This window comes from Trichomycterus rosablanca, chromosome 20 (assembly GCF_030014385.1).
Source record: "Trichomycterus rosablanca isolate fTriRos1 chromosome 20, fTriRos1.hap1, whole genome shotgun sequence".
Classification (NCBI taxonomy): domain Eukaryota; kingdom Metazoa; phylum Chordata; class Actinopteri; order Siluriformes; family Trichomycteridae; genus Trichomycterus; species Trichomycterus rosablanca.
The window spans coordinates 26,557,944-26,569,876 of NC_086007.1; the positions used below are offsets into that span (position 1 = coordinate 26,557,944).

General features: G+C 43.0%; 1 protein-coding gene across 3 annotated transcripts in view; it reads left to right on the top strand.

Moving 5' to 3' along the window:
- The window catches only part of LOC134334209 (cGMP-dependent 3',5'-cyclic phosphodiesterase), a 150,170-nt gene that overhangs the window by 100,559 nt on the left and 37,678 nt on the right, over positions 1–11,933 (top strand). For all 3 annotated transcript variants that reach the window (XM_063016435.1, XM_063016436.1, XM_063016437.1), the window contains 2 exons: positions 1,132–1,221; positions 6,031–6,116. In XM_063016435.1, coding sequence (XP_062872505.1) covers positions 1,132–1,221; positions 6,031–6,116 — 176 coding nt within the window. The remainder of the gene's footprint in view (positions 1–1,131; positions 1,222–6,030; positions 6,117–11,933) is intronic.

The following is an 11,933-nucleotide window of genomic DNA, read 5'->3' on the forward strand; positions in this document are numbered from 1 at the left end:
CCATTCATCCATCCATCTATTCACCTAACCAGTCATCCATCCATCCATCCATTCATCTATTCACCTAACCAGTCATCCATCCATCCATCCATTCATCTATTCACCTAACCAGTCATCCATCCATCCATCCATCCATTCATCTATTCACCTAACCAGTCATTCATCCATCCATCCATCTATTCACCTAACCATCCATCCATCCATCTATTCACCTAACCAGTCATCCATCCATCCATCCATCCGTCCATCCATTCATTCATCTATTCACCTAACCAGTCATCCATCCATCCATCCATTCATCTATTCACCTAACCAGTCATTCATCCATCCATCCATCTATTCACCTAACCATCCATCCATCCATCTATTCACCTAACCAGTCATCCATCCATCCATCCATCCGTCCATCCATTCATTCATCTATTCACCTAACCAGTCATCCATCCATCCATCCATTCATCTATTCACCTAACCAGTCATCCATCCATCCATCCATTCATCTATTCACCTAACCAATCATCCATCCATCCATCCATCCATTAATCTATTGACCTAACCAGTCATCCATCCATCCATCCATCTACTCACCTAACCATCCATCCATCCATCCATCCATCCATTCACTCATTCATCCTCTCGCTATTCTGCCATGTACATCTGTCTGTCTGTCTGTCTGTCTGTCTGTCTGTCTGTCTGTCTATCTACCACTACTGTTTGAGAGAGTGAGAGATGGTCTGTTTCTCTCTCTGTTTCTCTCTCTGTTTCTCTCTTTAATTAACACTGTGAGTCTCGTGCTTGTTTAATGGCTGCTGTTTAACAACTCGTTTCTCTAATGCTGTAACGGCTGCAGCACTGCTCTAATAACCAAACTCAGTGGGTCTGAGGATCTAATACACATTAGGGTCATTGTCTTAACTTGGGGTCAGAGGTTAATGACCCTCGACTCTTTTTTGGATTAGAAAAAAAGATTAGCCTGGTATACATTATTATTATTATTATTATTATTAATATTAGTAATCGTGTTAGTAATGTGAGCTGAGCACCAGACTCACACACATTATTATAAAACAACTGCTGCTTTCTTATATGACATTTAACATCAGCCAAAACTTGCTTTTCTTCTCCTCCCAGGATGCATTGCTACGGCTGGCCTCCATCGTCGATGCCAGCAGCCTACGGGCGGCATTTAAGGAGACCCTGGTGGCGGTGCTGCCCAAAGCGGTGAGTACACTAACATAATAACACACATTTCTTAACTTACTGTTACAAAACATTTAAGCCAAATTATCGAGACCAGTGTGATCTTACAAATTCCCACAGACACACTTCCAAATCCTGTGGAAATAACGTGTTCAAATGCAAAGAGTCCAACAAATAGATGTTTATTGTTCATAAGTTTTAGGATGTTTATATTATGTAGAATCTAGGCTGGTCATGATGCTGGCAGGTTTTAGAAATAGGTTTAACGTTTGCTGTAGTTCCTTCAAATGTGCATCACAGCATGATTAACCGGCATCATCGAATCCTTTCTCTTTATTAGAGTTTGCGGTCAGAGTTTCCACAGAATATGCCGGTAGTGCTCTAATTGCGCCTAATAGTGTGCGGTTTGGAACACAGCCTGTTTTATCTTCTTACTCTGAGCTCTCAAATCTAGAGAATTGTAAACTTCTATTGTTTGAAATTCAGATACGTACGTGTACATCTCCATTTCCGCCTCCTTCCATCCCGCCTCCGCTCCTACTGAATAAAACAAAGGAAATAAAAGATAAAAATCATTTAAAAGCCTTTTATTCAAATGCTGGATGAAAGGAAGGAGCATTAAAGGAGAAATTGATATAAAGGCGCTTCTGTAAAGGCGTCACTCAAGAAGAAGCAGCTTTGGTGCAATAAAGCCGCAGAGACGGAGCACAAGGCTTCAGAAAAAGGCTTTATTGATGTACATTTGCACTGCACACACACACACACACACACACACACACACACACACACACACACTGAGTTACAATCGATGTATTAAGTCTGTTTTCACTTTCTGTTTGTGAGAATCTCTGACTGATGTTAGGTGACTAGTGTTAGTGCTGGACTAGAAGGTCGCTGGTTCAAGCCCCACCGCTGCCAAGTTTCCACTGTTGGACCCCTGAGCAAGGCTCTTTTGCATTGCATTTAGAAAGACTGTGGATAGCGCCTGCAGGGAGGGATGACCGGAATATGTGGGCGGGGTCTTCAAATGCTGTGTAAGGACCCTGATTGGCGGATAGAGGCGCCTGTGCAGAGTGCATGGGTGGAAAGGGGTCTTGTCCTGGTTGGTTGGTGTGGGTTCTGGTCTTGTGTTGGATGCTGTGGATCCTCGTCTTGTGTTGGTTGGTGTGAGTCCTGGTCTTGACATGGTTGGTGTAGGTCCTGGTCTTGTCTTGGTTGGTGTGGGTCCTCGTCTTGTGTTGGTTGGTGTGGGTCCTGGTCTTGACATGGTTGGTGTAGGTCCTGGTCTTGTCTTGGTTGGTGTGGGTCCTGGTCTTGTGTTGGATGGTGTGGATCCTGGTGTCTTGTCCTGGTAGGTGTGGGTCCTGGTCATGTGTTGGATGGTGTGGATCCTGGTCTTGTGTTGGTTGGTGTGGGTCCTGGTGTCTTGTCCTGGTAGGTGTGAGTCCTGGTCTTGTGTTGGTTGGTGTAGGTCCTGGTGTTGTCCTGGTTGGTGTTGGTACTGGTCTTGTCTTGGTTGGTGTGAGTCCTGGTCTTGTTTTGGTTGGTGTGAGTCCTGGTCTTGTGTTGGTTGGTGTTGGTACTGCTCTTGTGTTGGTTGGTGTGAGTCCTGGTCTTGTTTTGGTTGGTGTTGGTACTGGTCTTGTGTTGGTTGGTGTGAGTCCTGGTCTTGTGTTGGTTGGTGTGGGTCCTGGTCTGGTAAGATTTCAGTTTTAAAAGTTTGACTTTATTTTATCTCATTTCGTCATGGGGTCTCACCACCAAACCCAGCGGAGATAGCCAATCATGTTTGTTTGTAGGCTCCCGACTGGCTGATAGCACCACTGGGGATTTTAATTCTGAATTCAAGTGGCAGCGCAATTTACCCATGTTCCACTTGAGCGCCTTTTACCAGAAAAAAACACCCATTTCAGTGGAATAAATCAGAAACATTCATACGAGCAGTTCTTTAAAAAGCCTTCAGCACGACTCTCTCTCTCTCTCTCTCTCGCCCACACACACACACACACACAAACCAGTGTGTATCGTGTCATGGTGGTATGTTAGTACCAGAACACTTCTCCGGGTGCCTAATTGAGGTTGCGTTGTCCTGTCGCCGTGGCGATTAATGAAGCCTGTGGTGTGATGAGAGTGTTTTGCATCTGATTAACCCCATGCAACACTCAGAGTGCTGCACACACACACACACACACACACACACACACACACACACACAGTCCGAGAGCGTCTGTATTTACCTTTAGAAGAGAACCTTGGGACTCAGGGCCGTGTGTGTACTGGTGATGGTGGTGTCAGGGGTCTGAGGTGATTCATCGTTACCTAAATTCATTTATTCATCCATATTCACTTACCGCTTAAGCCTGGTTAGGGTCACAGTGGGTCACCGGGAGCCACCGGCTCATAGCAGGACACCAGACCCACATTATTACATTCTCTTACTCACTCACACATAGGGCTAATTTAGAGCAGCCAATCCAACTTCTGCACGTTTTTTGGGAGTTTTTTCATGATAACCAGTACATGGTGAGAAATTAAAACCAGGTTGGTGTGGGTCCTGGTCTTGTGTTGGTTGGTGTGGGTCCTGGTCTTGTGTTGGTTGGTGTGGGTCCTGGTCTTGTCTTGGTTGGTGTGGTGTTAGTTGGTGTGGGTCCTGGTCTTTTGTTGGTTGGTGTGGGTCCTGGTCTTTTGTTGGTTGGTGTGGGTCCTGGTCTTTTGTTGGTTGGTGTGGGTCCTGGTCTTGTGTTGGTTGGTGTTGGTCCTGGTCATGTATTGGTTGATGTGGGTCCTGGTCTTGTGTTGGTTGGTGTGAGTCCTGGTCTTGTGTTGGTTTAGCAGGACGTGAACTAGATTTACAGATGCTAGATTTAGAAGAGAGTTGTTTTTGTTGAGAAGATGCTGATGGCTTTCTTTCTCTTCTCCATGTGGGTTAAAGATCAGATCAGTTCTAAGCTGCTGGAGTTTGGACGAGTGTTGGAAAGGTTTTAGGTTGTCAAGTGTAGGCTGATGGAATGGATGTGGTTCAGCGGTGGAGATGTATGCTGTATGTGTATATATAGGAGACGTGGGCTGAGATGCTTCCTGTAGACGTAGAAGGTTTTAGGATTGACATTTCTGAGATGGATGAAGATTTCTCATTTTGGTTCAAAGGTTTTGATTGTAAGAGGAGCTGAACACGACGAGGGCTGAGCTCAGGAAGCTGCTGAACACGGGGGGGCAGAAGGTCTCATTATCGACGGCTATTGGTTAGAATTTTAATGAGAAACCAGTGAAGATACTGGACGTGTGTTAGATTTACTGAAGTTACTGGGGTGATTAGTGGTGGCCGGTTTTATGGCTCATTTCCTCAGCAAACAAAACCAAGTGTAATTCAGGGGCAACTGTGTTACTGAGAGTTGTTGCCACGTCTCTGATTATCTCGCTAAATTGTACGTTTTAAGCACGGGCACAGGGCTGAGCATTACAGCCTCAATTTCCTACATTTGCTTTGTATGTTTTGGCATTAATACATCATCTACGCCCAAAAGTATCTAGACACCCTTCCTAATTATTAGCTGTTTCCCCAGACCCAGTGCTAACCGTATTAAATCAATACATTATTTTAGCATTTTTCCCAATTTATCCCAATCTAGTCGTATCCAATTGCCCAATTGCTTTACGCTTCCTCTTTACTGATGTAGAACACACTAACACACGCCCCCTCCGACACGTGTACAAAAGCCGACCACTTCTTTTCACCTGTACAAGGCGAGTTCCTATGTGGATCAGACTCCCTGATCCCAGTACTCCTCATCTCTGTGCAGGGGATATTATTCAGCCGTTAATACGCGAACGAGCTGATCATTGTTCGTGTAGGCGCCCAGCCTGCCGGTAGCAGAGCTAAGATTTGAACTCACGAGTTCGAGAAGTCGGCTTTGGTGTGCTAGTGTGTGTTTTGTTTTTTTTATCGCTGTGCCACCCGAGCGCCCAAACTTAATAATGTAAAATATATGATATGTTTTTAGTTCCAGTTCCAGTCCAAGCAAGCAAGGCCATAAAGAAATGGTTTAATTTCATGAGTTTGGTGGAGGAACTTCAGTGGCCTTCACTTCTAGTCCAACATCAGTGTCAGATACACATTCTAAAGTCTGGTGGGCACATGGGGTTGTGACTCCAAACTATTGGCTGTGGTTTAGGAGTTGGATGTATTTGGGTTTTCACACTTTCATCAGAACTTTTGGAGATGGCTTAATACATGATCTGTCAGCTTCTGTTCAGCCGGAATATTTAGCCCTTTATTCTCTTTGTCGTGGAGGCTTGAGGTGCCGTGGAGATACGGCAGCGTCCTCCGACTCCAATCAGATGGTGTGGAATCCGATCGGTTCCACTAACTCAAACGGGCGCTAAATGCTCAGCTAGGAGCTTTACAGCTGCATGAAATAACGAGCATGGAGACACTTTCTGATTCGGGAGGCTCTGCGGGCGTTACTGCAGCTTTTACACCGAGTCTGATGATGCGGCGGATGAAGAATCACCGAGACCTTGAAGTAAATGGACTTAAATCAAGTGAAGATAGAAGTTCTGATCACACAAAGCTTCATGATGCTAAAGTTTAGTGACTGAAGTTCAAAGATCTGCTTCAAAATACTGAATCTACTTTTATATTAGCAGTTAATAAAACAAATCATGATTCTATTAATATAAGAGTTACGATTCTATAGACTGGTCTACGGTTTATGGTCCTGTTTCATTATGAAAATGTAAATAAAACAGGTCGTCACCTTTAACTTGTGTTTAATTGGTGTGTGTTTATCTGTGTGTGTGTGTGTGTGTGTGTGTGTGTGTGTGTTTTAGGAGTGTGTGTACGTGTATCTGCTGGAGGTGGAGTCTCTGCGATGTGAAGAACCGCCCCATGATCTTCAACCACAGGGCAAGCTCAGGTAAGGGCACAGAATGACATCATTTTTCACAGTGTGTGTGTGTGTGTGTGTGTGTGTGTTATTTGAAACATCAGTGATGAATTGATGTTCTTTTATGATTGTTTTGTTTCTCTGTGTGTTCATGTCTTTCTTTACTGGACAGAATTACACGTGTTTTGATGCTCACCAGTTAAATTTAACTCAGTCCTGGACCTCACACTGTGATGATTTTTACCTCAGTGTTTTATTTCACCTGTATGTTGAACTGAAGCATCAGCTCAGCGTTCACATGGATAAATTATAATATAATTATTATTTCACTTCATTACCTCTGTAATTTGGCATGCTAATCCAATATGAGATGATCATTTAACACTGATCACTGTAGGGCGAGCATCTGTAAGCACCTGTGTTCTTTTAAACCACTGAATGTCAAATTTAAAGGGACAAAAATCATCATTTTTATCATTATTCTTATAATAAGTGCTAGAAACAAAACGAACCTTTGTGTAAACCCTGATCTAAGGTAGAAGATTTGAGATTCAGAGATGGAGTCTCACAGAGAGCCGTAACACAGTGTACCGGTCCTTTGGTCATTTATTGCCGGGCCGCACAGAAAGAATAAATAATTAGAGACGCTACAAGAGCAATTAAATTTCCCAAACTCTTCAGGTGTTATTGTCTCCAATCACCACTAGGTGGGAGCAGCGTCTCATTGCATCAAAAAAAGCTCAGGATTCCCACAGATTTTCCATTCTATAGGTATTATATTTTAAATCCTCCCACCCCCGCCGGGAAGTGGAATTATATCTTATATGAAACCAGTCCGTGGTGCAAAAAAGGTTGGGGACCGCTGCCGTAACACACACAGACAGACACTACCAGACCTCCCAAACCCCCCTTACCTAACCTTTCTAATGTATTAAATTGTCTTTTTTGTTATAAAAGTATATTTTCTCTTAAATATTCAATTATAGAATAGACATTCCTATAATAAACAATAATAAACAGTAATACACAGTAGTACTGTACTGTACATAAAAACCACATCACATTTCAGTACAGTACGTGTGCTGTACTATACACCATAATACATTTCCTTCTTTTTTTTTGGTAGTAATTTTCATTTTCTCAGCACTACGCTTTCTTTGCACCTTCTTTGGGGCCATTTTGATATTAAATTTTACAGAATATAAAGAAAACACAGATAAAACACCGTACACTGTCTGAATGTTCACTCATATATATATATATACGTATATATATATATATATATATATATATAGAGAGAGAGAGAGAGAGAGAGACGGTCAGAGTCAACTTGTTTATGACATCACGTGTTTCATTCTCGTGCGAATTTCGGTTTGTAATCTGAAATTTGTTTGTACGTTAACATGAAAAAAATCTATCGTATCTCAAAACGTACGTATGGTAAACGGTTCGTAAGTCAAAGGTCTACTGCATCACTGCTGAGATTTGAAATGAAGGTGGAGCGGTGGTGGGCTGGCACATTAAACCCCTGCACCGCCCGAGCACCCACAGATAAAAGAGCAGCTCACAAAACATCATGTTTATTGGTGCCATTTAACAGACACTTTTATCCAAAGCAGCTTAGAATTGTGCTTAAATACACTGTAAGGCCCAGAGGTGGCAACTTGGAGGAGGTGGGGATTGAACCAGCAACCTTGTGATTATTGGACCAGTAACTTAACTGCTGAGCTGTGCAAATTGGACCCCCCTGTGTAACGCATCAATTTACTAACGGGTTTCCATGAGATCTGAACAGTGAAGTGTAGAGCTCTGGTGCTAACCACAACAGCATGGAAGCACAGATCAGATAATCGAGATCAGAAATGTCAGATCAGATGGACGACACGAGACGAGTCTGTAGGATCTGATGAACGTTCCAGTCTCTTTGTGTGATAAATGTCAGACACTCTGATGAAGATGTTTGCTCGTTTTTCAGCACGCTAGATTGGATCAGATATCTGATCTGTTTGTATCAGACTCCTTTTATTGTGTCTTTGATGGTTTTGTGCTGATTGGCTTTTTGATCTGTTAGAACTTTGGATGAGAAACGAATTCATTCTGAGATCTTGGTTCTGGATGCCACTGTTGATCAGTCAGTCTACGGGTCTGTGTGAAAACCTAGCAATCTCTCTACATAGACCCATTTGACTTTAGCCTACACTCCAGAGAAGAGGGCGTGTCTAAATTCTTAGATCTATTAAAATGCTCCTACTGAGGCGCCTTAATTCTGAGTGATGATCTGACTGAATAACGAGGGAGCGTCCGAAAGGCATACTCGAGGCATGATGCTCAACAGCAGCGACTCCTAGTGTCCGGTCCAGGCGCCTGCACCAGTGGCAGAAGAATACGGCGGGAGCAGTGTGGTCCTCTGTACGTGCTGAGGCTCTCTGTATGAATGCACTGCTGGCTGGTGTAAAGATGTGGCAAAAAACAGAAATGAATTATCTGATCAGAGGGAATCGTGATGCTAGTACTGATGTTGCACCTAATGACCAAAAGTATCTGGACACCTGATTATGAGCTTGTTGGATGCGCCAATCCAAAACCATTAGTTTTGGGTGTGTCCATGGGAACGTGCTTTTCAAACAGGATGTTTGCAAGCAAGCTCTTGTTGAGGTGTCCATGTACTTTTGACCATATAGTGTGAACACACACACTTATCGAGTAGAACAAGGGGCTAAATAGGGATCAGAGCTGTAGAATGAAGGATTTCTCCTCCTCATTTGTGTTGAAGAACCAGGCTGAGTACCTGCTCTCCAGTTCCGTTTCATCTCCATCGTCCTTCACGTCTAATCACTCGCATTCTCTCTCGACCCTAAACCACGCTGGCCCTTTTTTTTTAGGATTAGATATATAATGGGGGTTAAGGATGCCTCTAATCCCTCGATAATAACCCACTTCAGTCCTCTTGACATTCTCTAATTTTACTGTCATTATTTATTCATCAACAATTACAACCACAGAGAGAGAGAGAGAGAGAGAGAGACCGGCTACTCATAATACTCACGACATAGTTTATAGAAAAAAAAAGTTTATAGTGGTGTTAAAAAGTATTTGCCCCCTTTCTGATTGACAGTTCACCAAACGTAAGGTATAGGTTTAGGTAACGTATATTTATTGATTTGTGCAGCCATGTAGAATCAAAATCTCACTCATCTTAAACTTTACCATTAAAGTCCAACAAAAGCCTTCACGTTTTCTACGGAAACGAGGCCATATTCCAAGGGCTGAGGACATTCCAAATTTCTAAAGCTCTAGGACTCCACTGAACCACAACAAGAGCCATAATAGAAACAAATCAAGCTAATGTGTCACTATTTGTTGGACATCAATTCCTAAACCATGCACATTACGATTGCGACTGTTATAGGCTTTGCATTTGATGCTGGAGTGAGTCTGTGGTCATTTGTGTTCCACTGATGATGGACTATTCAGTGGGGTTTAGTTCAGAGGAGTGCAAACTCCTCAACACAAAAAAGGGTCTTCCCCAAACTGTTGCCACAAAGCTGAAAGCTTATTATTTGTGATACTCTTGATTCCATACACCTGTTAACAATAAATGAATAATTCATATTCATATTCAACTTCATTTATATAGCGCTTTTCACAATAGACATTGTCTCAAAGCAACTTTACAAAATCCAGGACCAACAGATCACCTGAACCCAGTAAATAGGAGTGTCCACATACTTTTGGCTGAATGTGCCGTTCTGACAGGATCCAATTACGTTTTCATAATCCGACCCTAAAAGTCTGGAGCGTTTCAGTCCGATGTTTTTTTGTAGCTTCGATTTTCCCGAATCCGCCCGTGCCCTGACAAGCTTTCAGAAGTCTGATGTGTTATTACAACCTGCTGAACGCTACATGCTAACTCCGGGCTAATTGCCTTTTCATACCTCAGCACTGGGTTCAGACGGAGATCCAGTTTCCTTGGAAACATGCGAGAGGTCCAAGCTAAAAATAAAAGCTTTTTTATCCGCCATTCAGCGGCCTGTCGCGCTCAAACGAACAGGTGTGACATTTGGCGCACCTCCGATGATCCTGTTCTCGTTTCCTTCTCGCGTCTCAGACGGGACAAACACAAACGTTTTATTTTGTCTCTTTTTGCCGGACCTCCGGGTGACCAGAACGTTCACGGCGGTTTAGCAGCTATTAAACTGCTGTAAACTGTTAATGAGAAGATAAAGTCAGTGCGCTGTGGAGGAACAGCATACGGCCTGCAGGAACTCTACATTAATTCCACATTATTAATTTTATTTAACATCCAGTATAAAAAAATACAACATCAGAGACTAAAACTGGTCATGCTGAGTAGAACACAGTACAACACAGAGAACACAGAAGGGTTGTAAGTCCTTGTGAACATTGGGCTTTGGGTGTTTCAGATAATGGGAGCATGGGGTTTATGTAACATTACACATGGAGAATGTAGGACCTAGGAACATTCAACACAGAGAACATAGGACCCTGGGAACATTAAACACAGAGAACATAGAACCCTGGGAACATAGGGTTTATGGAACATTTAACATGGAGAACATAGAACCCTGGGAACATTAAACACAGAGAACATAGAACCCTGGGAACATTAAACACAGAGAACATAGAACCCTGGGAACATTAAACACAGAGAACATAGAACCCTGGGAACATTAAACACAGAGAACACAGGACCCTGGGAACATTAAACACAGAGAACATTAAACACAGAGAACATAGAACCCTGGGAACATGGGGTTTATGGAACATTAAACATGGAGAACATAGAACCCTGGGAACATTAAACACAGAGAACATAGAACCCTGGGAACATTAAACATGGAGAACATAGAACCCTGGGAACATTAAACACAGAGAACATAGAACCCTGGGAACATGTGGTCCATAGAATATTAAACACAGAGGATATAGGACCCTGGGAACATTGAACACAGGGATCATGGAACATGAAATACGGAGAACATAGAACCAGAGAGCATAACAGTAAACAGTAGAACAAAGGAATTTGTGAACATGGGGTTTATGGAACAATAAACACAGAGAACATAGGACCCTGGGAACATGGGGTTTATGGAACATTATACACTAGAACGCAATAATCTGAGAACATATAGGCATATAGGACAGTACATATAGAGAACATAGTGCTCTGGACATGTAGAACTTATGGAAGCTCAGGAACTCAGTCTGGACTGTTGGATCTTCTCTGGGAACATGAGAACTGAGAACGTAGAACTTTTAGATGAAACAGGTTTGACGTGCTGAATGAAATTTCTCGGGTTTGGATCTAATTAGCATCTAATTCATCCACACACGATAATCGAAGCACCAGGAAGTCGCCTGAAATCCGCTGGGATTTTTGGGTGATGATAAACTGTTGATAACGACGACCTTTCGTCACTGGCGCTGTCCACGCTAACAATGGCTCGATTAGATTAGCAGGCGAGCGCTGAAACCGAGGGAATAAAGCGGAGCTGCACGGGCGACCCGGACGCCGTCGCTCTCTTCCTGTGCAGGTGCTTCTGGTTTCCTGTCGCTTATCGGCGGGAATGAAACGGAGAGATCCGTCGCTGTTTATCGCCACATTAGCATGAGAATGAGGCTATTAGCATGGTGTAAACAAGAGCTGATGTGACGGGTCTCTGTGCTGGATCTTAGATACAAATCTCACTTCTTCTTCTCCTTTACTGTCGTTTTTATTCACAGCGTTTGAACTTTGACCTCCAACAATAAACCAAACAGAAAAAAAACAAGACAAGACTGAGGAGAGGATTTACACTCACTGGCCCAGTCACATTCACTCACTTA